This window comes from Motacilla alba, chromosome 2, assembly GCF_015832195.1.
Source record: "Motacilla alba alba isolate MOTALB_02 chromosome 2, Motacilla_alba_V1.0_pri, whole genome shotgun sequence".
Lineage (NCBI taxonomy): Eukaryota > Metazoa > Chordata > Aves > Passeriformes > Motacillidae > Motacilla > Motacilla alba.
Window position 1 is genome coordinate 105,942,519 of NC_052017.1, and position 27,593 is coordinate 105,970,111.

Consider the following 27,593-nt stretch of genomic DNA (forward strand, 5'->3'; position numbering starts at 1 on the left):
TAACTCAAAATACCAAGTTCACAGTGGTCATTTGAAGCTCTCCAGTAGTGCTTTCATTAAGGCTTAATTATTAAGATTAAAACAATAACACTCTGCAGGTCATGTAGTACCTTTCATTTGAGTTTCCTGAAACGTGGTAGAGATTGTTGTCAACTTCCTAACAACATGAACACATCAGTATTGCTAAAACATCAGTATCCTACTCATGGAAGGCAAAATGGAATGAGGATATATGGGATGTAAGCCAAACAACACTGAAATCAATGGGGATCCTTCACTTTATTCCATTCCACCAATGGAAGAACAAGGAAGAAGCCAGGAAAAGAACACAGAAGTGAAGAATATGCTTCTCTCATTTTCAGTGAGGCTGCAGAATCTACTCTGCACCACACATTGTAAATGGTCCATCAGGCTGCCATTTTTCAATGAGGAAAACCTCCCAACTAGTCTGGACAAAAAGTCCCTGTATCAGGGCATTTGCTTCAGTAATATCTATTGGCAAGCCTGTACTAAAACTGACTGGAAACTAGCCAGAGACCATGCCTTCTGGCCACATTAGATTGGGCTTGACTTACTTAAAAATCATGGTGTATACAGCTCAAATTTCATTATAAACCAGGAAATGCATTACTCTGCTCAATTCGGTGCACAGAACACATTTTTCATTTCTGTCTTGATGTCTTTCAAAAAAGATCTGCTCTTTTGCTTTTCTACGAGGTATATAACTTATCCAAGACATTTCAACATCCTAAAAATGTAACTGCATTTTCTCTTATTCTTTTTCTTTATCTGAATTAGCCATAGAGTTGATATTGGAAAGCATTGTTTTAAAAGTGAAAGCTAAGGGTGTATTCAAAGTAAGGTTATTTTTTCCTTCATAAGACTTAAAATCTGCAGTTATCCAGGTATCTAATGAGACAAGCCAGATTCATAACATTATTCAACTGCATAATTGTAGTATCAAGGACTCAAGTCCTAAGGTAACAATCCTGAAGAGCTCAATTCTTGTTTTGAAGATGCAACATTGTCAAGGTAAGCCCTGAACTGCCACATCAAGGCAGTAACTCAAGAGACACAGATCTTTCTGTACAGCCACAGGCACCTTGCCTACATCAGCAAAAAGAAGAAGAAAAAAACACAGAAAAACATATATTTTTTAAAGAATGTAAAGTCACAAGAAGCTGGAACAGATGCATTAAATTGCAGATTTCCCATATATTAGTTGGAGAAGAAATAGGGTTCACTGGATAATGTGCATCAAAAATACAGCCTCTCTTGTATATATTTATCTTGTGAAGAGTTTTATGCAGCTGGCATTATCAATTATATTTTTAAAGGGTGTTGTTTATTTTTACCTGACTCCAAACAGTAATAAAGACTTGCTGGATTTTTTTATCAGCATCTAAATTTAGGTGCCCCGTCCCAGACAGATAAAGCAGCCATCTATTAAGTATCTTCCTATTTCAAGCCTGTAAGCAGGAATATATAGATTTTTGAAACATTTGTTGTTTTGCCTTACCAAGTTAACTGAAAAATTAGTGACTAATCAAAGTCAACTCTGAAATTAAGTGTTCCTGTGGGCTCCTCTTTACAAATCTCCCATTGCTTCGCAATACACAGAGGATGTTTTAATTTTCTCAATGACAATAAAATGTTCTGCGTCTCTTCACGGTGGAAACAACAATAAGCCTTTTTTTGCTGATTTTCATTTAAACTAGCCTTAGTTTTTCAAAATTTAACCTAGTTAAATCATTATGTAGACAACGAAAAAACAATGGACACCAAGAAACCAAATCTCCTTTGACTTAGTGTTACTGTTACTGTTTGTAAAGCTAGCTGTTTTAAAAGATAAAATACTTTTTCTCTTTTTTTCGTTCCTGTGACAATTCTGGTGTCATTGGTAGAAAATCAGATTCATTCTAAGGATTTCCTATTATATGTTGGTAAATTTAACCTTACTACACTACATCTAGATCTAGCAAAGACCTCTGAATAATGACAGTCAAAATCAATGATTTATTATGCTAAGCTCTTTACAAGATGCTTTTTGATGCTGACATATAGAACAATATTGCATAAATAACAATCACTCTCCCTTTTTAAAAAACATTGTTTCCCTTTAGAACTAGTTAGAAAATATTTCTTACTCCCCGATGACTGCCACTATGTGTTGTTTATTAGCATACCCCTAGCATTATTCCTGATATGTGACTTTGTTGAAAAACAAAGAAACATAAATGTAATGGCTGGTCTTTTCTCTTGTTAGCAGAGCAATGCAGAGTGCATGTCAAAAATTGTCAGCAAAATTATGAGTGATGTACATAAAGACAACACATACAAAGGTTGGGGATTTTTTGAAGTCAAATGTTAAAAAGTAAAGTGATTTGACAACAACAAAAAATAATAATTTACTAGCACTTACTAGCCTGTTCAAAATGATCTGACATATTTGCAGAATCACACACAGTTTTTCTTTTCATCATGAAGAGAAGATTGTTTTTGTGACTGCTGCTTGATCAAGCACTCATTCTTTTTTGTTTCCAAGCATACTCTAAAATGTTGACATCAACTTTTATTATCTCAATACACACTCATCTCAAAGTGTCTAAACTTGTGCATGATTAAGTTTTCATTTTAAAAGCATACTCAGTAAATTCCATTTACTCCTAGATTTTCAAAGTGATCAAACCCAGTCGTTTTAACACCATGTTGAACAAAACCCACATAGTTATTTCCATATGTTTCACATGCTAAGGAAGTCCTTGTTTGCTGCAAGTTGCACATTAGTCTCACAAGCTTTATCAGAACCACGGGACTCATAACTGCTAGCAGGAGTTCCTGGGTCCTGATGTGCTTCATGGCTGATCCCAATTCCCTACAAGGGTGAGATCTGGGGGGAGACCCAGCCCCTCCTCACACTGTTCCCAAAAAGGGGAAACTTGGGGGAATAAGACAGAAAAGAACCCTGAGGTATTGCAGCTCCATGCCCCTTGCCTGGATAGGAAGGAAATAAGCCTTGTAGCACTTGTGTGACACACCACGGAAGAAGAATTGGACTGTGACTCAAGGAGGCATTCGAATTTCTCTCAAGTGTCTCCAGCCTTTGCAGTGCAAGATGGCTCTAAACAGAAAGGAGCTCAGGGCTGTGACAGCCATCCTTGCCTTGTCCTGCTCCAGCTGTTTGCAGCAGGGAGCTCTTGCTGAGCTCCCTTGCCCCTCTGCCCAAGCCACCAGCGTGTGGAGGACTCAGCAGGACTGAGGAGGCGCCCCAGGCCCTGCTGCTCCAGCTCATTGCCCTCAGCATATCCACTCCACACAATGAAGAGTGGTCAGTTAAGGGCACTTACACCCTAACCTGCCACAGCTGCTTTTCCCAAAGGATACCTGTCAGTCTCCTGGGGAGACAGAAGAATGACAATATTGTCATTCTTCCCTACAAACACAGAAAAAAGCTGACATATACTTCCTGTAAGAGAGTAATTTCAAATCAGCAAGGATGGGCTACAGAATGCTCTTGCCAGTACATTTCTATATGGACTCAGACAGAACCAGTTCAGTTAATGGAGAAGATGCAACCTGTTCTAAAAGAAGATGCAACGTGTTCTGTGCTGTCTAGCAAAAACTACCAAGGATTTTTTCCAGAGGAGAAAGGCACATGCGATTAAGAACGTGGTTTAACTTTTTCCTACTATTATTATTATTATTAATATTATCATTACCTCATCTTTTAATAAAAACTCTCCAATCAGCAAGCCAGCCCATAGTCCTTCACTGAACCCCCTCCTGTCAAGAACCTAAGTGCCAATTTGTCTCCTCCATGCTGAGTGTAAATCTGAGGCCTAAGACATTCCTGGGGCCTTTCAAAATCACTGTAAGAAAAGTAACTGCTTGGACAAATGTCTCACAAGACCATTGGGTGCCTGTTGCATTCCTGTTTTCACAACCATTTTAAAGGCTTCAGCATTCAAATTTTCTCTGTGACTTCATTTTAAGAGCTTTGGATTGGGCATATGCATGTGTCTCCCTAACCTTTTGAATAATTAATGTCACCTAGACCTTTAATTATTGTCCCAATCCTCACTTACCACTCTGCAGTTTTCTGAATTTCTTTTCTATAAAGGTGCCCAGCATGTCCATGTCATGAAAAATGAGACTTTCCTGCTTTTATGAACAGTCCAGGAATACAAACTTTCAATTGGTACTTCAATTCTGTGAACAGAACTTTATTTGCTTTGCTTTCATAAATAAAGCAAAACAACTAATAACCACACTGCTAGAGGATTTACAGTTCTATTCAGAAGTGCTTCAAAAGTATGCAGAAAATACTTCTGTGTGGACTTTTGTGCCCTCTGACTGTCTGAGGTACTGATACATTCTTTTTTTCCTATTCCCTTGCCTCATTATATTACTTGAAAATGAACTGCATATGCTACTTATTGACTCATGCTCCACCTCCTTGTCAAAATCATTCAGTATTTTATCACTTGCCTATTTTGTTCTGACATTTCCCCGGTTTTGTACTATCAGGGAATTTCATCACCTTACTACTTATTCTTTCTTCCAGACTACTGATATGCTGCATAAGTTCAACAAAATTGGTGCAAATAATGATTCTTAAGGCTTTCCATTATTTACACCCCTCCAAACCAACCTGCTTCAATTCACAGGACTCACATGCTTTCCATACCCAAGATCGTGTTTCTTTTCTTTTTTAATCAAAGAAAGTATCTCTCCCTACGCCGTACTTATTCACCCAACAGATTAGTCTTTTGTGCTATACCATTTCAAAAGCTTTGCTAAAATCCTGGTAAATCATGTTTATAGGCTTCTCTGTCAGCACTTGTGGCTATTCTCTAAAAATACTCTTTATTGAAAATTTTAAGCGTGATCCTCCCTCTGTGAATCTTTGCCCTCTATCCTTCATTAAATCCAAACATTCTACTATGGTGTCTTTGATTAGCCTTCCTCTTCTGTTCCTCACAGTTTAAATCAAGCTCACAAACCAGAACCTTCATGCATAAGCCTTATATTCCCTGTTAAATGTTTGTTTAGTGGCCTTTTCCCAGGTTGTTGATGCTTCTTCTTAAAGACCGCAAGTTTATCTGCTTAATGTTTCCTTTTATCTTCAGCTGCTTTCACTGAGAATTTTGGAATGGATATTTTTGTGAGTAATTTATTGTGTATTATACTTCATTATGTTACTTCTAATCTGTACTTCATTCTTCTCCATGGGGAGTAGATGCCACTAGCTCAACGACAAAGCATTTGTTTAACAGCACAGGTTTCCTTGATTTCTGAATCTCCTGCACCCATGCCCCTTTTAACTGAATACGTATTCCCTATATGAAATAACCAAAATATCACTTATAGCTTCTAATGCATGGCATCTACAGTCTTAGGCTTGCAGGCATCCATAGTTTGTTCTACGCTCCTTTCACACTTCTCTTCCTTGCCTGATCAAAAATGGGTTTGATGTGTACCTGTTACCCCATCGATAACCTCCTGTTTACACCTAATTACATTATTTGCCCTTGTCACACTACTGAAGGGGACTTTCAAGGCTTTTTCCCCTCAGTTTTAGCACAGACTGAGTGTATGGATCAATAACAGAGCTGAGACAACCTGCTGTTGCCAAAAAAGAGTGATACTACACTTCTCACATGGTCTAATTCCCTTCTCCCATATCAGTCATTCACTCAGTTCCCCTCACCTAAAGGGTGGAGTTAATTCAACCTTTTAAACTGACACAAAAATAACCTGACAAGAGAAAGTGAACAGCATCTAAAAACTCATATGAAAATAACAAGACACTTGAAACTTGCACACTAACTACAGCAATTTGCCAGTGCTAACTCCTAATGCTGATTTTTTTAATACCATTATTTTATTAAGCATTAGCAGTGTGCTTGGCCCTTCATGATACACAAGAGCAACCACAGTCCTAGCTTTGTCCATTTAGCCATTTTTCATCAGAGTTCAGATTAATTTTGACAGTACTTTAATTAAGTATTTCTTTCTTACCTTCCTGGATGCTTATTTTGTCAACCTTAAGCTCTTAGAAAGCTAAGCATATGTTAGCCAGTTTCACTGCATAGTTAGTTATTTATCTTGCTTATGGGCCACTGTCATCTTCCTTTTTTCTTTTTAATTGACTAATCGCCAACTCTTGTAATTGCTCACACAAAACCCTTTAATTAGTATTTCCTGACTCCTTTTAAAAACATGTTCATGGAGATTTTACAAGTATTTTTCTGTACTGTTTTCATTTATCAGGGCCTAAATTACAACAGAGTCTGAGTGTACATGCCTGTGGAAAGAATACACTCAATTCCATAAGGTAAGCAAAATGAAAAATGGAAAGAAATGTTATTTTTCCTCATTTCTTTCGTTATGGTTACTTATTGCATGCACAAAATATATTGAGTCATAAACACAAATGTTCATGTTAGCAGTCCTTACTTCTCTATTCTGCTTGAATTCATGGTCTGCTGTTCTGTCTTTCACCTTTATTCTGGAGTCTGTATTTAATCATGCCTGTCTTCAATGTCTCTTAGTTACAAACCTTTTCCTCCCCTACCTGACGAAGAGCATTAGCTTGCAATGTCTCACATCCCCGCACAGAAAAAAACACATCTTGCCACATTTAAAAACTGTATCTCTTCCCTTTGAGATGCCTAATCCTTTAACTCTCTCTAGGCCTTTCAAACTCAGCACTGAAGTGAAATACCTGTCAGAAAAGTAACTCTAAAACCTGGCAGCAAATGGTTGTATATTTATTTTCTCTCTCAATTACTTCATATTAGGCTTATATAGTTTATGAATACAAAAGGCTTAAAATACTGTGAATTTGATTTGGGATCTAAAAAGCAAATACAGCTTTTTCTGTCTTTCTGTGTGAGGGCCTGATCCTGGGTGAGGCTGAGTCTCTGAGCAGTGCACATGTATCTGCTGAGCAGTGCTCAGGAATTTGGGGCTGTGTCAGCAACTGAACTTTCTGTCAGAGTCCCCACTGCTTTCTGTCCCCTTACATTGCACTTAAAACCAAAGGCAATGAGACCCTCTGAAGCCCTAGAGCTGTCAACCCATCCAGAGACATCCCAACACTCAGCATCTGTGTCAGAGCCACTGTGTGGCTACAGACACTGAGGAGGAACTATGACCAACATCACACTGATAATTCTGCAGAGGAAGTGACATCAAAGCAAGAGCAATAGAGTTTGACTTGGCAGGTCTGAGACTCAAAAAGCTGATATTCTGAGTAAGCTGATATTTTTTCCCTTTTAAATTTGGGGGTTTTGCTTTGTTTTTTAAAAAAGGCATACTAAGACAGACTGTCATTCAATAAAGCCACTACTTTCTTCACCAACAATCAGCAACAGATGTAGGCCAATAAAATTAATAGTTTGCAAGTACGCACAAGAGAATACTTTTGTCTCTTTTCTCCATCACAGATTTTGTAAAAGCTCTCTGGATTTTAACAGAAAGGCAAAATCAGGAGCTTTTTATATACCTTTTTTTTATGTAATTTAAACACCACAACTGCTTTTCTCCCACTCTGAGGAGAATTAATGCTGATTAATTTCACTTTCCAAAGTGTGACTCAGGACCCTCCCCCTACACTTAATTGTCCACTTTTAACTCAAACTGAATTCTGCACTATTACTTACCAAGATAATTTAATCCTACAGAATAGAACTTGTGCTCAAAAATATGCAACATTAATATTAATGTACAAACAGAAATATATTACTCATACATAATATATAAGAAATTAATTTTCATTGAAGTATCAAGAGAAGGAGTAAACCCCTTAGATCCTTCTGATGCAATTAGCTCTGCATTTGGGGAAGTCAATGGGACTTCACAAATGAGGGCTTCACATGATAACATGGGCAAGACTGGGGTTTTAAAAAGGCACTACGAAATATGCCAAGAGCAGAGTCCTACAATCATATTGCTGTGATTTTAGTTCTACCCTCTATGGATACACTTAGGCCACATCAACATTAACAAATATACTGGTAGCATCTGAGCTGGCACACAGCTGCTGACACTGCAATGACGCTTGACTGTGTGCCCAGCTGAAAAACCTCCGCTGAGGCAGAGCAGCTGCCCAAGGAAGTGGTGTACCAGCAAAACAAGCACTCTGCTCAGCCACTCTTCAACACTATCCACAATGATTTGTGTCTAACTGGCTTTTTTCCTGTGAAGACATACTCGCTCTCCTCTAAGGGAATTAAGGGAACTTCACAGAATTGCCTCTGTCCTATTTCATAATCTTTTACTTTCACATTAATTCTTAAAATACCAGCAGTTCCTCTTAGGTACATCCTGTAAAAAGTTAATGTCTTTTTACATGAGGCTTCAGTTTACCATTGTCTTATCTTAAAAAAAAGGATTGCAGAATTTGTTTCTGAAGCAGAATGCCATACTTCTAGGTTTGAAGGACTTCAACCACTCAACCACCATCATACAAACCAGCTGTGAAGCAGGGAGCATATGAGAAATGAGGAACTATGGTTAAGACTGATAGTTTGGGAAAATCACCAGGTGATGTATACACTCCCTGCCTAGGCCTGTGAGAAAAGCACCCAGCAGCAGAACAGGATCAATTACAAGTTGACCACTGCCTGTGATAGTTGCAAGGATTTGTAAGCAGACAGCCATGTTGCTATAGGTTGGTCGTAAACCCATTCCAGCCATCAGAGCAGAAGACAAGAGGACTGTTGTAGCAATAGTAAAACAAACACAGAAGGAAATCTGGAAACTTGAAGTCTCAGATCATTCCTTGTTGGTGACCCACCCTGTTTCCTACTGGAAAATGTAGAGAGAAAGAGGTGGCCTTCCAGATACGAAAAGCCATCAGATGTACCTTTTTAGACAGAATGCTGTGAAACATCTGAATAATAAGCAAAAAACAGGAAATGTATCCCAACACAGGACACCAAAACTGTGGACATATAATCAAAGGGGATAAATAGCTCTATTCTCTCCTACCTCCCACCTTGTTTTTGAGTACAGAAGCAGAAAGTCACTTTGAAATGGCTGCATTTCTAAGTGGCAGTATTTCTAAGACACTCTTCAAAGGCATTTCACAGGCATTAAAAATGATTCCCAGAAATGCACATTATTATTGGTAGGACTGAACTGAGATGCTCAGTATCAGGAAGGGCCCTGCCCTTTTATTCACTGACTTATGGAGCCATATACCAGCAACAAAGGTTTATCCACCAAGGAACAGGGTAACATCAACATACATCTGGCAGATGGGCCCAAAGATGGGTAGAAACCACAGAAGAACAAAATGGCTGAGGTTGATCTCTGGGGATCCTCTGGTCCAGTCCTCCTGTTCAAAAAGGGTCACCTAGAGCCAGACCACATCCAGATGAGTTGTGAGTATCTCAAAAGGATACACAACCTGTCTAGGTAACCTCTGCTTGGTTGCCCTGGAAGTATTTCCTGATATTCAGAGGGAACCTCCTCTGTGTCCATTTGTCTCCTCTGCTTCTTGTCCTAGAATGTCACACGGTAAGGGTGGGTATTACCAAGAGACACATCTCTGCTGTCATACCCAGCAAAATATTCTGTATAAAATAGTACCGGTCATATTTACCCAATAAGCTATAATACAGTGCAGGAAACAGTAAAAATGAAAGATGGCTTTGGCAGGAAAAAAAGGTATCTCACAGTTTTGAACTGCCAGGCACAAAATCAACTATCAGCTCCCACAGAGCTCTGACAGGTCAAAGAACAGGATCCTTTAACAAGATACTACAAGATGCATGTCAGGTGGTTTTCTTATGTTCATTTTCTATAACTTCATGAAACAAGCAGAACTGGGGCTTCATACCCATTTTAAATTAATGGTTAGCCCATTTTATTTCCCTCATGACAGAGTAACAAATCTGGGTGTTATGTTTGTTGTACGAGACAAAGTAATACACACATCATATATAACAACTTTATTGAGTTGTGGTGAAAAACAGTTCTCATGTACAGTCACTTAAGAAGCTGGCCTGTGAGTCTCACAAAGAACAGATCATAGTTTCCTCCTATAATTTCATGTCTTGTGTTCACTTGACTTTCGCATATAAAGCAGGTATAAACTTCAGCTACAGCCATCTTCCTGGTTTGGATCTCTTAAGGGCCTCTTTCCTACTTGGATTCTGTTACCTGCTGGGTCAGCTCTCTTCCCAAGCATTGTAACAATTCATAGGCTTTGAGATTACTATTAATCTATGAATTTTTCCCTGAAATTGGCCAAGAGTAGTCCAAAAATAAGAGGTAGAAGTGAGAGAATCCTCTAGAGGTATGCAAACCAGCAGACAAATAGAGATATGTAGTGATTTTCTGTGTCTTGTTCCTAAAGATGATCAGGCTAGAAAATTGTGTGAAATTTCTTCTAGTTCCTACCCAGTTCTGAGATCAGAATACAAACACTCATCACTACTGTGATTTTCCTGTGGGGCTGTGCAGAAATTGTGGCATTCCACACCAGCCAGTTGGCCAGCAGGTACGAGTACAGGGAAAGCCCCAAGAGGACAGTTGGCTGCATGGCTGAGCTGTAGGACCATACACCTCATGGATGTTTTGTCTCAGAAAGCTTTGCTGAATCTACATTTGCCCTCTATAGGGATCCTTAAAGACTTCATCCACATTCCTGTGTCCCTCTCCAGTTCTTCTGTGTTTCTTCAAGCACACATTCCACCCCCCCAACCCTGGTTCATTTTATGGAAATCTTGGTTTAGTGCTCTTGAAAATTTTGGAGAACATGTTATCCTTTCATCCTCTCCTGAAAAGTTTTCCATGGGTGTGAGGAAGATGCCTCTCCAAGTTCCTCATCTGAAGCCTCTGACAAATAACAAGACAGACAAACAGCATTAGATTTTAATGATCAGTGGACAGGAAACTAAGAAAACTCACTACAATTTCCCCCCTTGCTTCTGTTCAGCAGCTCCCAGCCAACATATGGGCTCCCTTTCACAGACTGAAATGGTGTGTGTGAGGTGGGAAGTTTGAAGCCTACCTTTGGCAGGATTTACAGCAACAAAATAACAATAATACTATTCTTGTAAAATTCAAAGAGGATCCTGATAGCTCACGACCAGAGAAAGAGAAGAGAAATGCTTAAGGTGGACCTTATCAGCCAATTCATGGTAGTGGCACTACCAGAAATTAAAGCATAGTGCAAAGTGGAGGCGGCCTACTGTGGCAAAAGCCCCCCAGGCTAGCCCTTCCTAAGAATAGATAATGGTCACACTTAAAATAACACTTTCCTGAAAGCAGTGTAAAAGTGACGCCAGAAGACAAAACTGGTATTTTTAGTGAACTCATTTTGAAACTCCAGAAGCAGAAAATATGTTTGTCACAGATTAGTTCCACAAACTATTTCAAAGCCAAATCTTTGTGCCAGCAACAAACCTTCTTTACCTTTTTCTGTCCCTGGATCCAAAATACGGCATGAAAATCACTTGTTCTGGGCCTGGATTCACTGACAGGAAACCCAAGGCACTACTTATGTTTACATTACAAGTTTATGTGCTTATTCATAAAAATCCTGTAGTCAGAATGATCAGCTTGGATTGCTGATGAGGAGGATTATTTTAATTTCTTTATGTATTTCAATTAAATGCGTGAGTATAGATTTCAGTGCATTTTTTCAGTTAAAAGCACTGTGATTTATATTGCTAAAATGCAATTGCTCGCCCTGCCAAAAGCATGCATCTGGGAACATTTCTGGGTTGCTTACAGTCTTTTCAGTCTTCTTTCTGCCTGTGACTGCCAGTGCATGCTGTTGAAATAAACCAGCTACTTCAAAAGGCAGTTTCTGTTTTCTGTCTTTGTGGGTCTGGCAGTGTTTTGAGAAGTGGGGGGAAGAATAGTAAGAGAATAAAGGTAGATTCAGAGCCCATGAATAAATAAAGAGAAAAAAAAAAGTAATGATAAAAGAGTACACCTACCTGAGCTCCGTTCTTTCTCCCAGGGTGATACCGTTTCTGGATTCATCTTAGGTCGGAGAAGTTGAGTTTCAAGGAGCCAACAGCTCTCCACAGCGTCTGAATTTTGTGACCCCCATCTCTGCAAATCATAGTCAGACTGCACTTTCATGGCTCCTTCCAGAACAGTGCTGTGATGTGCCCGGTGTCCCCTGGTGTGACATGCCCATCCTGGCATGCAGCTCTGCACAACCACAACAGGACAGAGGAGCAGCCCCAGATTCTGCTCTCCAGCTGGTGTGATAGTTGCAAGCTCTCTCCTTTGTCCAGCATTTTTGATAATCTCTGAAATAGTGAGTTTCTGCAAATCTTTTGCCATACCTAAATAAACATCTTCACTCCTGAAGTAATTTGGCCAGGTACTCACGCTGCTACTTCTCTCCTCAAGACCAGAAAACCCATAGAATTATTGTATTATTAATGAAGGACTGTCTGCATTGCCACAGGTAATACAGTATTCACATGAGCTTCGCATTCATGGAACAAAGTGATTCAGAAGCAATTACGCTTCTGCTCTGAAAGTTACCAACAGGACCCCAAACTGAGCACAGTTGCACATCTGGATGCTCTACCCTAATTTAGGTTTAGACATTAAACTGTGGGTGTAAGCTGGAGTCCATTCCCTCCTCCCCTGCCAGCTAAGAAAGAGACAATATAATTTGTTTTACTGTTATGCTGGTGTGATTCAGCAAGTACAGAAGTCTTGCAGCTTAAGAAGTGAGGGCACACTTTCTGCTGAGTCAAGAGTTCTCTCATTAGGTGCCTGACAGCATAATAAGGAAGAACAAGAGAGTCAAGGCCACACAGATTTTCTTGAACAGATTTTCATCTTTCAAGTGCTTTACAAAAAGTGTATTGTAAGTAAGCATGGAAACACACTTTTCAGGAAATATCTATCTTATATTCTGAATAAGGAAAATGAAGCAGACATGTTCAAGCAGTTTTGGCCAAGTCAGCAAAGCAAATGAGTGACAGAAAAAGGTCTAGTTCCCAATTCACCAGCATATCAGACCTTGTACTCTGCTTTTAGACAGTAACTATCACTAAGGTTATCACCCTAGCCCAAAAGTGTGCTTGCAGTGTGATTCAAGATCTTTACAAGAAATCTAAAACCAGCTGAATCCAGCGCCTCATTAAAGCTCAAGGATTAACTTGCAGATCTACACATTTTAGAGCTCTTTCAAAAGCTGCTGTTCATCTGTCTGTTTAAGTCTGTGTGATAACTTAGGGGTACTAGATTCAGCAGTGTGATGGACTTAGTGAGTTCTGACCTGCTCCTTAACTCGTTGCAACCAATGATGAGCACTAGTCATAATTTTCCATCCCAACCAGAAGGTAACTTTCAGTGGAGATGATTCAGGTCAACATTTTTCACTCAGCAAGCGGAGTGACCTCAGCAGGTCACAGCTCAGCTGAAGACATTATACTGTGGTAAGGTAATTGCACCCTATCACATCACTGAGAACAGACCAAAAAGGGAAATTTTCTAGTTCAACCATGAGAATACTCAGCAAAGAATCTAGAAGTGACATTTCCAGTGCAATCTTTTATCCTAAAAACGTATTTTCAAATATTCTTATAATTGAAATCTCTTACTAAGTAAAAAGGGGTATTCAGCAGTATTAATGATCTGACAACTCATTTATGTAAGATACCTATTTTTCTTGCCTTAGGAATGAATGCTCTTTATATATAGGTTGAAATCTCAAATCACATGACTCTCAATAATGCAAATGAAACTTTCACTCCTTGATGTTATTATTACTGTTTGTTGAAAATTTCCCCAAAATTCCATGTTTAAGTAGCTGTTTTCAACATCCCATTCAGTTCTAGACACATCCTTCCAGTGGAGTATGAAGCCAGTAACTAATAATAAATTTTAAAAATCCAATTTTGTTTTACTGTTCATGTTATTTGCTTATGTTCTTACTCCCCTCAGTCTAGACATTCAATCTATAGTTTTAAACATTTGCACATTACCACTTTCAATTTTGATTCTCATTGCTACATAGCTTGCATCACTAGAATTTGAACCAGTAATATCTGCTAGAAAAATTAATTATCTTTCAGGATTTTACAAACGTGCATTTATGGTTTTGAGAACTACTAATGCTCTATCAGGAATCTGATAGCTTTGTCTTCCCATGAGAAAAGAATTTGAAAGTCTACATTACTAGGTGGACACCAGAACCATAGACTCTGAAAATTCAATTTACATCCTCAGAATGGAGGTGGGGGGGTAAATGTGATTTGAAGGAGACAAATGCTGTTCAAAAATTGTAGTTTAAAAAGCTTTTTCATCTTAGATACACTTTTATATAAAAATCAAAAGGATTAAGAAGAGGGACATGATGCCAATTAGCAGTATAACTAAGAACTCGGATTACACCTGATCCACGTACAGGAAGATTCACTAATGATACCGAAGGTAACTGATCTTATATCACCACAAAGGACTCTCAAATCTCTTTTTGTCTAGTTTACAAGCAAGAGAAAGACAAATTGGTAACATCTTAGCATGGTAACTGACTTAACACATGATTCTGATTGTGCTTGAGGTAGCAGGAACTGGCTTCCAACATGACTAGGAAGAGGGATTTCATGTAGACACTCGATGCAAGATGACAGAAACAGAAACCAGGATGACTCTGAACCTATCAAAAACATGCAGCTGGTAATCCTGTGGTTCCGACTCAGCAGCAGTGAGATCATCAGAGGCCTAAAACAGAGCTAATGAGAGCCACTCCTTTTCCCTCTTCTTTAAAAAGATGTTTTTCCTTAGACCTCAGGTTCTCAGTCTAACAGCCTTCCATAAATTCCACACCACACCCCATCCTGAGGCGTCCCCTACCACCAATGAGCAAATGGGATAAAGTTATGAAAGCACAGGGTCTTTCCCTGGGATGTGCAGCCTGCCCGGTACTTCATCCTGAAATCTCAGCTCCAATTCTCTCTTCATGGCACTCCAGGCTCTGTGCTACCTCAGTGTCCTTCTCCCAGCCTATCTTCATCTACGTTTTCAGAAGCTCCATAAATACTTACCTCTTGGTCCACATATGCTGGTGTAACCTCACTCCTCCCTCTCTGCCTCCCTCCTGCCCTCCAGTTTGCACGATACTGTTGGAAACATGCTGAGAGATGTCTTTCCCAACAGATGGGCTCACAAACAGGGAGTGAGGAAGGTGATGGAAGAGCAGAGCTCCCTAGCCACAGGGTATCCATACACATTCACAGCAATGGGTTGCACCTTGTTTGTATCATTATAGGCTAAAAGCTTTCTTGAAACAAAAGCTATTATTTCTTAAAATTTGCTTGTGCTGTGTTTTTAGACTTCCTGAATTATAAAATGCAAGATACCATGCTTAAAATATTACCTCTAAGTCATTCTAATGGTAGCATTTCTGAAGATAAAATTGATTCCCTTCCCTCAGTACACGACCCCCTTACCCCCCCCACATACAGGTGTCATTACTTGGTCACTGGTGACTGAGGAAGCAGATTATATCTTTCAAGATTTTGATATGTACTTTCTAAGTTATGCTGCATGACAGAATTTCAATCATTAAGCACTAGGTGTTTCAGTCGCATCAAAATGTTCTTCATCAGGAATGGAAAGAAACAACCAAAGAAATTGCATCCAAAGGACTGATTTCCCAATTTACCTTAGGCTAGCATTGCACTTAATCAAAATATGCTAGAAGACGGGGAAATGAAAGTCTACAACACAATTACCAAAAATACCCTCAATTTGTTGCTCACAAATATTTTCTAAAAAATCAACCCCTTATGCTAGGATTTTGGCTCACTGTGTCTACTCCTCTGTCATTAATGCTCTCTGCCGTAAGCACAACTCCTAGCTGGGGATTCCAATGCGTATGGGAGCTAGGATAAGATTCCAGATCTCAGTTGTGCTGGCATGAAGATAGGTCTCCTCAGTGATTTAGAAGACAATATCCTAGGGAGACTGGAATAAGTCCTATTCCACAAAATTCAATCCAAGATGTAAGGCATATCAAGCAGCAGGTAATTACTAGCTAATGGCTGTGGATGGAAATGTAACATGGATCAGCCTAAGCATTTCATGACAAGTCACAAGACAGCTTGAAAAAAGGGAGATTTTTTTTCCAAAAGGATGGAAGGTATCAAGAGCAAAGAAAAAAGGGTTACCTCTTCAGTTTGGGAGGGGCTGATTCTAGGCATTGGAGATACTTGTGGTGTTTTCAGCTGTGTACTGTTGCTGTCTGGAACAAGCTCTCTGTGGATTGACTGAATGTGGTTTTGGAGCTCAGTTTCTGATTCAAACTTTACATTGCAACTAGAACAGCGAGTCTTCAGTCCCCCTGCCTTGCTTTTGTTCTCAATGGAACTCAAGTTCTCATTTTGGCCCATGCCTTGTCTGTTACTGCTTGAAGGGATGTTGACACTTGGACTACCACTTTTACTGAGATTAACACAGCTAGCACACAGACCATATGGCAGACCGTTGATGTCAAGTTTCACTAAATCCTGTTTCGAACGGAATTCCTTCAGGCAAGACGCACACTTGTACAGTTTCTGGAGATGCTGTGCACGTCCTGTGGACTGCACAGCAGAACCATTTCCAGTTTTCTGCATATGGAACGTGCCATGGATTTTCAGTTCCAGCGTGGAGGTCACTGTCTGCATGCACACCACACAGCGGAACCCCGTCAAGGAGTTCCTCAGGTCAGGGTGCATTTGGCAATGCTCTAAAAATTCCTCCTCACTCTGGAGGGGCATCTTGCAAATCCTGCAGTTTCCAGTGTCCAGGCTCTTACTATGTGTGACCTTATGTTCAGTAAGAGTCAGAAGAGACGGAAACCGCTCGCCACAGATTGGGCACATATAGTGTTTCACTGGTCCCAAGTGTGTCTGCATGTGCTCTCGAAGCCCATTTTCAGAGAAGAATGTTCGAGAACACACATTACACTTGTAATTCCCTTTAATGAGCTCAGCCTTTTTCTTCACTATGGCACTTTCTCCAGGTCGAATGTTGTGGTCACGCAGCTGGTGATTCTGCAGGAGAGTCTCCATGGTATAAGCTGCACCACAAATGTCACAGCCATACATAGGCTCAGATGTGTCCACATCTTCTTCACTGCCATCGTGGCTGTTATGGGACTCCTGGCTATTTGTCAACAACGTCTGGAGTTCTACTTCCTCCTTCTGAACTTGCTCAGATGCCCCATTTGTTCCACAGTTTGGAGTTTTCGTTTCAAAAACACAATGTTTTTCCCTCAAGTGCTTTTCCAGCAAGATGATAGCATGGAAAGCTTTGCTGCAGAACTTGCAGTTGTACTTCTTGCTGTGTGTAGTGATGTGACACTGCAGCTCCACCTCCGTACCAAAGGATTCACCGCAGAAGATGCACTTGTGTACTTTGCCTTGGTTCTCCAGGTGGTTGTGTTTCACATGAAGCTGCAGATCAGTCTCGTTGCGGAAATCCCAGTTGCAAGATGTACATCTGTATACCTTCTTCTCATTGCTGTGCTTCACAGCCAAGTGCAGCTGAATGGAGACTTTGGAGTCAAAAACCTCTTGACACAAGGTGCAGCGGAAGAACACAAACGTATGCATGTCTAGTAGGTGTTTCTGCAAGTCATCCACAGACGTGAACTGCTTGTCACAGCTTTCACAGATGTAGTAGGTTGAGGTGATCATGAAGTGAATGGTAACATGCTTCAGCAGTGACTCCTGATTTGGAAATTCCTTGTTGCACTGAGGGCAGGTCAGTTTTGGCAGGACAGTGTCAAGATGTGTTTTCAAATGAGTCTGAAAACCATCCAAGGAAGTATACTTAGCACCACACTGATTACAAATATATTCCCCAGCAGGACGAGGAGGAGCACCTCCAACTGCCTGCATCATCTTTAAAGAGGTCTGCTCAATGGCTACAGGAGATAATGGACTCATGGCTCTGGACTTTTTCCCATTGTGGATATAATTCAGCGCCAAAGGAATGTTCTTATGGTTCTCCTTGATATGCTTGTTCAGTTTAAGAACACTATTAAATATTGGAGAATTGGTACAGTAAGAACAAGAATACACTTCCACCACTGGATCTTTTGGGGTTCCGAGCACAGGAGAACCAAAACGGGAACTGCTAAGATCACAATGGACTTGTCTAATATGCTCTTCCAGGGAAGAATCTGTAAGAAATCCCATGTAACAATGGGGACAAAAGAATGCATTACTGTCCTTAGCAGCAGGGTTGGCAAATCCATGAGAACATCGGATGTGCTCCTGGAGGGTGTTGAGGTCATTGAACACTTCAGAGCAGAAGTTGCACTGGTAGACCATGGCAGGCATGGTAGAAACAATCAGTGCTGGGTCTGGAGCTTCATGGACTTGCTTAAGATGTTCATTCAGATTGTAGAGAGAAGGCAATACCTCCAAACAATACTGACAGATATGGGCTTGTTCGGGTTTATCTAAATGCATAGTTTTCAGGTGTATCTGCAAAACCGCAAGGCTGGAAAACAACTGTTTGTTGCAATAAATGCAGCTGTAAGTAACTTTTGCCTGCTTACTTGAAGGACCAGTGATATCTGGCACTTGCTGAGCTGCCCGCTTCCTTCCACGACCTTTTGGTATAGGAGGAGCTGTTTCCACCATTGTTGAGCTATCCACCGAGAGATTTGAATCTGGGGTAGTGCTAGAGACTGATGTGTACCCCACAGTTACCAAAGATGGGCTGTTGCTGTGGTTGCACGACTCTGGCTGCTGGTGACTGTCCATGTGGCTATACAGCTCCTCCACAGTGTGAAAGTTCTCAGAGCAAATGCTGCATGAATTCTTCTTCTCACCATTATGAGCCTGCTCCATGTGATTTACTAGGGACGTTTCCTCTACAAAGAGTTCATGACAGTAAACACACTGAAGAGCAGATCGGTCTTCATTAGGGGAACACTCAGGGTGACATTCTGCAATGTGCTTCTGAAGGTCTTCAGGAAAATCAAAGCCTTCTTCACACTGACTGCATTTCTGAGTGTCTTTCATTTTCCAGTCCTCCATCCGGGAAGCGGACTGGGAGCCATCTTTGTTCCTCTCGTGAACCTGCATGTGTCCATGCAGTGAACTAGATGACAGGAACCCACGTCTACAAATGGCACACTTATATGGCTTGTTGGACGTATGAGTCTTTAAGTGAATTTTAAGATGATCGCTCCTTGAGAACGCCGCATCACACTCACTGCAGTGATACTTCTTGTCTCCCGTGTGAAGCTTTATGTGGCGGTCCCTGCTCCGTTTGTGTTTGAAGAGGCGGCTGCAATACGTGCATTTGAAAGGGAGCTTGTCACTGTGACTTTGCTCGTGATGCTTTAAGTAGCTGAGGCGGCTGAACGACTTGTCACAGAACTGGCACGGGTAGGGCAAACCTGGGCCTCCTTCCTCTTCTCCAAAATCACAGCCTTCTCCATGGCTTGGGGAAGTCTGATCCTTGCTAGAAGGTGATGATGCTGGCCATGAGCAAGAGGGGTCATCCTCAACATCCACTCCGTCTGAAATGAGAAAGAAATATGCCCACAAGCTTAATACCAAGAGTAAAAAGGAGCTAGAAAATGCATATGAATAACGCAGGACTGCTAGTCCTAAATAGCTAAAACATTAAACTCAGACTAGGACATTTCTCACACTTATATCAACAGTTTCAAGACCACATTTATTTTTATCATACTGTAAAACATTAGAAGTTATTAAATAGTTCTGTGCCTATATTAACTTTTTATTGCTTTTTTATCATTCTTTCTCAGTTGCAGGATATGTATTATACATTGACAATTTTATTAAAATGCAGATTTTAATATATTTAATGTTTCTTTTGTATCCACTGTAAAATTATTTGCATATTATGTGAACATCTGAAGAGTCAAAGGAAAGGAGAAGATATTACAGGAACGCTTTACAATGAACACAGTCAACCCACATGCTCAATATTTACTGAAAAGATTTGCCCTGCTTCGCCACAGGTTTGTGGTATTTTTTTTCCTTTGAAACTGATTCTGAACACAGGAATCTTTTAAAGGCTATTTCTGAGACAGATTTGGGTGTTATTCTAAACAATAATAGGAAAAATTACAAGGGAGGAACAGGACAACAATATAAACAGTGATGTTTTCTCTAATAAAGTGCAACCAGATTTCTCCAATAATGACACAATTCAGTTACTGAAAGCTGGCAGCTGGATCATTAAATGTTCAAAACAATCTAACAAACCAAAAACCAGGATCAAGGAAAATGGGAAAGTATCACAAGGGTCAGTCACGAACAGCTTTTTTTTTTTTTTAAGTTCAAGAGGTTGCCCACCATTTCTTCCTTTTTTGCAAAGGCCTCAGCCAGCTGAACTTCCTCAGTACAGCAGAACCTGTACTGTGAGGTGATCACAGACAAAGCAACTTGTAAAAAACTGGAAACAGGAAAAATGATAAACATTTATGGTAAAAGTTGAAAGATTTATGAGTTACCAGGAAAAGACAAAGCAGAAATGCTGGCCAGATAATAAACAGACTAGTTATCTATGGTATTACCTCATCTCTAAACAGGGAAAGTTGTAAATATTTTTTTCAAGAGATGTGCTGTACAGTTTTTGCACCTTTTGTTTTAAGTGTAGATAACTATACTTCAATGATCATACTCATATTAACCTAAAACTTCTTAAAAATATTAAAAGAATGTTTGAAAGATCACGCTACATCAAATAATTCTTCCATTCCTTTCCAGGTGCAATGCTTGAGGTTTTTTTTTCCTTTTAAAAGTAAAACTGACTACAGTAACATTACAGAAAAAAGATACAATAAACCCCTTCAAAAATATCTTTCTAACAGTATTCTTGCAAAATAGAAATTTTCCTAACATCTTCAGCCTTCTCTCAAGAAATTTACTACAACACCACAAAAGTTAGAACTGGCCTATATTATATAAACAAATTCCAAGCCTGCTTACTTTAAGGTAAAGAGATTTTACTAGATTATCAACCTCTTGCTTATCCACAGGAAACAGATGAGGATTCATTCCTTTCCTGCATCTAGAAACTGATGACAACGCCATCTCACTATCAATGCCAGATGGCAACCATCTAACTCTGAGAAAACAACCAAACACCATTGCTGGATGCCTGCCCATTGACACAATGCTTTTCAGGATAACTTGGAAACTGCATGGGTTTTTATCCTCTTGTTTACATCTTGGAGGAGAGGGTTTCACAAATTAAACACACCTTTTGCACACACACACACACACACACACACACACACATACACACACAAAATACATCTGTAATTACCTACATACAAATCTGCACTACTGGTGTGTATTTAAATGAAAAAATCAACCCCTGGCCTGAGTGCCATGTTTTTGAAAAAGAGGAAACATAAAAATCTTCCCTTCCAGCAAAATTAGTGTCATCTGCTAAAATGCTTCCCAATGTGCAAAGTTCCTCATTGTCATACGTACTAAATAAAACCAGTCAGGTGAGTTTTTAAGATGGTACATTAATGACTGCAATATTCACAGGAGACTTTTAATGTAAATCTGTGTACTGCCCTTTCAAATTGTTGGATTTGACTCTAAAACTGGAAATGATCAAAACAGTGGAACAAGCATTTACAGAAAAATATGCTAACGTTTTCTCCAGTTCTAAATTTTATATTAAATGCATCTTTTCAGATAGGTCTTTTAAATGGGAAAACCTTTTGTTCTTTAAAAATCCAATATATTTCTGACATACACCCACTGATGGCAGATAAACAGGAATTTATGTCAAGCAACCGAGTGAAGAAAAATAGTCTGTGACTGCCTAGGCAACATATTTCGTAACCAAATTTAGTATTAAAATGTATATCCTATGGAGAAATGATATATTATTGTATAAATGTTTAGAGGAATATATAGTAAGTGTTATAAATAGTGTACCATCACTGACATATCAGTAAATCACTTCCTTTTTGTGGCCACTGCCTGCCTGGTTTTACCTATTATACAGCTATTCCCCCTGGATTGTGGATCCCAGCAGGCTGTCGGGCTGGCAGCAGGGTCAGGATCAAGCGTGGAATGTGACCAATGGCAGCCCCTTTCCCCCACCCAATTCTTCTTGTTTGCCTGGGATTCTCCTCAGCTTTTTTACAAGGGTAAGGAAACCTGAGGGGGAATAACGTAACTATAGCACAGAGACAGTTCTTGCTTTCCAGCCAGCAAATGGAAATGTGTGCCACTTTGCCGTTGCGTTTTTTAATCAGAGCCCATACTAATTCTACAGAGCAATTCCCTTTGTGCAAAAGGGAGAAGAGCAAGCCACTTAAAAGTCAGATTTGTGGCCTTTTAACTTGCGAAGTGAAAATCTTTCAATCTCTCAGAGCTACAGAAGAGCCAGCAAGGCAGGGGGAATTCCGCAAGGCAGAGGACAACAGGATTTTCCTGAGTACAAGCCTAACAATGTCAGCAACACGCTTTCCCGACTCCCCTCCACCCCCTGGCATGGCAGGGCAGGGGACAGCCTGTGTGGAAGGGGTAGTGGTGGCTGGTCACACGCTCTGGAAGGAGGGACCTTGGGCTGTCCTCACACAAAGGGCTCCAAAGGCCAAGCCCATCAGCTTTCAGTGATCCACAGAAAGGCTTTTGAAACTGTCCTTCTGCAACAAGGAAAATGTTTCACTGCAGTGACTTTTGCTGTGCAGACTCCAACCTGAACACTGGGAACATTTGTGTGCGATAGACTAATGTGCCAGTTGAGTTCAGGGGCTGGGTAGGAATGGATCTGGTGACAGCAACCAGGGTAACTACTGGACTAAGTGTAATTACTGCTACAGCAGGACTTGAGTGATGGCAATGCCTGTCCTGCCATCTTCCCACCCTTCCCCACAAGGATGCTGCCCCATAAAATTAAGGTGCAACGTTAAGAGCCATCTCCCTCAGAATGGCAGCAAAGTGTGACTTGCTGCTCTACACTGAGGCTACTCCACATGCACAGATACAAGGTGAGCAGGCCTTGGCCCTCAAAACTGTGATGGAGGAGCTGAAATTAAGGTCTCCACAGAGAGCCCCATGCTTGGGATGCAGACTCCACCCCAGCTTTCCCAGCAGATCTCACTACAGAGCCAGCTCTGCGCTGGGGGTAAAGTTTGACCTGTTGTCAGGGTAAAGGGCTTCAAACTCCTTTTCACCCATCACTCTCATAAAAAGTGCAGTTTGCTGCTGCTCTGCACATAGTTGCCTGTATATAAATCTGCAGACACCTACCCACTGAGCTATATGTCAACATTACAAATCTGATCTTTAATGTTATAACAAGCTGTTTTAAAATACTCTGGACCAAATTCAGATGCACACATACAAGTTCCCAGGAGTGGTACACATCTATCTGAAGGCAGAATGGGGCTCCAGGTACTTGACAGAGTGTTTATGGAGTTTTAAACTATATTTTCTGTATCGACCTTTTTTTTTTTCCCTTCAGCACTCACTAAGTGCTACTTACTGTAAATGCCTTTTTTGTGTTATGGCAAGTATTCTGAGTTTCAGTGTGATGCACTTAACATGTCCATGTAAATTTTTAATTTTTGGAACCAGTCACTTCACACTCGCTGACTCTAAGAAAGCTTTAGCACTCACAACCAAAAAACTTCACTGAAAATCAGCTACAAGGCCTAAAAGTCTATTTAAAGATGCAAATGTGTGTGAATAGTTAGTGCAGATGTTTTTCTACACCAACTGTACTTGCTGAGTTTCACCATTTCCATAAAGCACATTAAAACAAGTGTGTGAACACTCTGAGATGAAAGTACTAAGCACTCCTGAGACTTCCAGTGGAAAGTAGAGCTGCCTGACTTTTCTCCAAGCAGACAGGAATGCCCATGATTCAGCAGCCTGAGTAAATAAAAGAGGTCCTTATTTCCTAATTCTGCTGGCTGGCCACACTGCAGCAGTCGATGTGCTGCTGCCAAAGGGGATGCAAAACTGGAACTACACCCAGCAGCTGAAGGACTGTCTTTGTTAGCCAGCCAGGCCTTCCTGACCATCTTCTGGCAACAAAACTATCGTATCCTGCAAGCAAGACCTCCATCTCAGGCTTGATAATTCTCTAGTCTGTCTAATAGGACGAAACAACAAATTTTGCCTGGTCTGTGTTGGAGGAGGACAGCTGGAAACTCAGTTAGTAGCAGAGTAACACCTGTTTGGTGGTATTGATGGGGAGAGTGCTCACCAACAGAAAAGTGAAGCAATACCAGAAGGAGTTATCCCACAAAACGGGGGGAGGAAGGGGGAAGCACAAGAACACAAAAGCACCTCTGTGGAGTTAGCAGCCAGCCCCTCATGTGCCAACCCCAGCAGACGCAAGGTCTTAAAAGTGATCTTATCCCTCATGCTGCTGACTGAATTAACAGGACTGCTTCAGAAAGATGTTACTTAGTCACCAGGAAGGTCTATGACATACACATGCTTTTGCTGGAATAGACTTCAGGGCCCTTGCTTTATCATGGCTTATTTTTCTGTATGATTTAAACATGTTTTTGCTGCCACTAGACAAATGACCACATTCCTAAAGCAAATGTCAGCTAACCTTTATGTGCCATAATACATAGGGGCCCTCTGATAGAACAGAGTTTGCACATATGAACAAATTAATGTTTTCAATATCCCGTAAGCAGCAGTTTTCTATCTTCCCCATTTTGCTGCTCAAGCATTGGGCACAGACAAGCTGGAATGCTTTGCCTCAGGTTACAAATGTAATCTGTGTGAAGGAGGAAACAAAACCTGCACCTCCCCAGTCTGAGCCATTCCTGCAAGAATAATTCTTTCTCTCCTGAAACACAGAGCTGGCAAAATGCTTAAACTGCTGGGTTCAACCAAAGAGAAAGCCCAGCAGTTGAGATGGACAGACACCCCGAACTCTGGGTCCTTCTGATATGTTCTTACTACTTTTCTCCCATAACAATAATGACAGACTGGTGACCCAACTATCCCTCAGGATCCCATCCAAGTACTAAATAGCAAGGTTTCTTTAACAGGTAAAAAATAATGAGTTACATAGGATGATAATAGATATTAAAAATGAAAAATCAAGTACACCCCACAGCAGCACATAAACCTGCGTACTCCATACTGCCACAGGCACATGGATTGTGAATGCACATACATGCATTTATGCAGTGGGTTGTTATGTAGCTATTATTTGTTGTCCTACCACCAGTCAAAGACCTGTTCATTTGCCAGTGCAGAGACTTATATGTGCTTATACACATGTATTGAAAAGGATGGAAAACTCATACAAATGTACAGCATCGCTAATTTACCAGACAGCATGCCACAAGGTAGAACATGATTTGTAAGAAAGGAAGGACTAAATAGCAGGTAGATAGGTCAGTTAACTGGATGTATGATAAGGCTCCACAGCTTTAAATCCTTGCATTTTTGTGCAGGTAATTGAGTGGAGTGGTTATTATATATCATATAGTTTAGTTGTAATGGCCATTTCAGGTTTTAGTGCTGGCCACATTTTATATTATTACCACCACTAATTGTCTGCAGGGCTACCCTGAAAATGAGATAAGGAATCTTAGGGGAATATGCAGGTGTGAATAAATAGCAAATGAAGTGGTTAGATATTGCTGAAATAAAACAATATTGTGCTGTGTGCTGAATAGATGTAAATAACTAGAAGATCAAAGGACAGTGTTTAAGGATTAACATGGCTTCATGGCCTAACATACATGTTGGTGAAAGAAGCTATAGTTTTGAAGTTTTTAATAGAAGTAGAATGTAGGACTAGTCTTTAATTCATTTTAAATAAAATATACATTATTACATAACATTCTCTGTTTACTTTCAATAGAAATGTACACAGTTTTGGAAAAGCTGAAACTTTAATATAATCATTGCATTTTTTCACATCAGTGACCCCACATTAAACTGACTCATTTGTCTCATAACTTATTAAATGTCTTGAAAACTAATACTCTGTAATGGGCATTCAAAAGAGAAATGTGAACTTTAAAAATAATTTATAATTTACAGATGTTTTTTAAAATCTATCAATATTTCAAAACTGCTTTGGGAGCACCAATTAAATGCGTTAACAGTTAGATTACTGGGGGAGTAACATACAGGGGTTCCTGACCAAAAGAACTGAGACAGCTGGTAGGGAGGTTTCCCCATTTTAAATTTCATAACCAGAGGAAAGGCAGCTCCTAGAAACAACAAATAAGTCACTTTAATACCTCACAGGAAAAACCTGCTTGCTTTTATAAAATGCCTTTAATGCCTACATAAGTAGTTAACATTCCTGTATTGCTCTCCTAAGGTAACCTAAGGCTCCAGCTCCATTATGTCTTCTTCAGAAGACATATTACCATTACATATGTAAAGAGGAGCATAAATGTTTTTCTTGATTGTTGCTTAAAGTTCATTTGAACAGACGGAGCCCAATGAATTCCATCATCTGCAGCCAAATTAAAGAAAATGTAAGCAGTTCATATTCTGCTCCACCTTTCAAATCATACACAAAACTCAATTTGCAACTAGAAGAAAACAGAGATACCCTTCTGCTTGTTTGAGGAAGCTGGCATTTTGTGCCTCTATAGGCAAAGAGAAAGCATAAGTAATTTTCCACACTCCTGTACATATAACTAATGACAGTCACCATCCTCACAGCTTATTATACTGCTTTACATAATTGGGAATCTCATGTCACACAATTAATTTACAGGGGTTGTTTAGTTGTGACTGTACAAGCACTAAGCGATTCAAATTAGCTCATTTGTCCACTGCTTAAATGTGACAAACACATTTACACTGTATTTCTTCCCCTGTTAAGTTGCTGTTTCTTTTAGTCTTTGTTTTTGTTTGTTGGTACAGTATGAGTCAGAGACCACCAGGCTTGTTCCATCTGAAGCTAGGGTCAGAAAAAAAACACCCTGAGAATAATTGCATTTAAAATCAAGATAATGGCAGAGTAAAAGCCCATTCAGATACTCCAACAAACTTGCACATAATAATGATCTCCTAAGAACCTGTATATTAACAACCTCATGTACTAAAAGTAGTGATTCAATCAGGTTTTTGCTAGAGAATAATTATTATAATTTGTTGTGCCGATAACAGTATTTGTACTGTTTATTAAGAATAGCAAATGACTAGGAGATAACAGTTCAGGGTTCTTCCCTGTACCCCAGTATTTCCCTCTGTCTTCTGTTTTCACCTCTCCCCCAGGCAACAACATAAATAGGACCAAAAGCCCTCTCCCTCCAATCTTCCCCCACGTTGCAGCTCCTTTTGAAAGCCTCAGAGACAGCAGTCCCTATAATGCAGTCCCCGTCAAACTTTCAAGATATATAGGTATTAAATGAGCTGACAGTTTCTTTCTTTCCCAGGTCACAATATAAGGAGTGTGCCTTAAGTCAGAGAAATGTCATTATTTCTCTTTCCCTCCCAAAATCAAATGGTCCAGAAGATCAGGCCCTAAGAGCTGAAGGAGACCCTGCTTCACAGCTGCCTTCTAAGTCCCCATTCCCACACAGCTGCAGGACCCTGCAGGGAGAAGGGCAGGCTGTCAAAAAGTCCCTAGCTGGAGGCTCAGACAAAAGATGG

The 27,593-nt window shown here is 40.1% G+C and overlaps 1 protein-coding gene across 18 annotated transcripts in view; it reads right to left on the reverse strand.

Annotated features, from left to right (window-relative positions):
- Positions 1-27,593, reverse strand: part of ZNF521 (zinc finger protein 521) — a 231,050-nt gene that overhangs the window by 117,873 nt on the left and 85,584 nt on the right. For 17 of the 18 annotated variants that reach the window (XM_038128658.1, XM_038128657.1, XM_038128655.1 and 14 more), the window contains one exon: positions 16,164-19,516. In XM_038128658.1, coding sequence (XP_037984586.1) covers positions 16,164-19,076 — 2,913 coding nt within the window. In that variant the 5' untranslated portion in view covers positions 19,077-19,516. Of the gene's footprint in view, positions 1-11; positions 10,852-11,960; positions 12,079-16,163; positions 19,517-27,593 lie in introns of those variants that run through there. The other variant, XM_038128647.1, reaches the window with a different exon arrangement.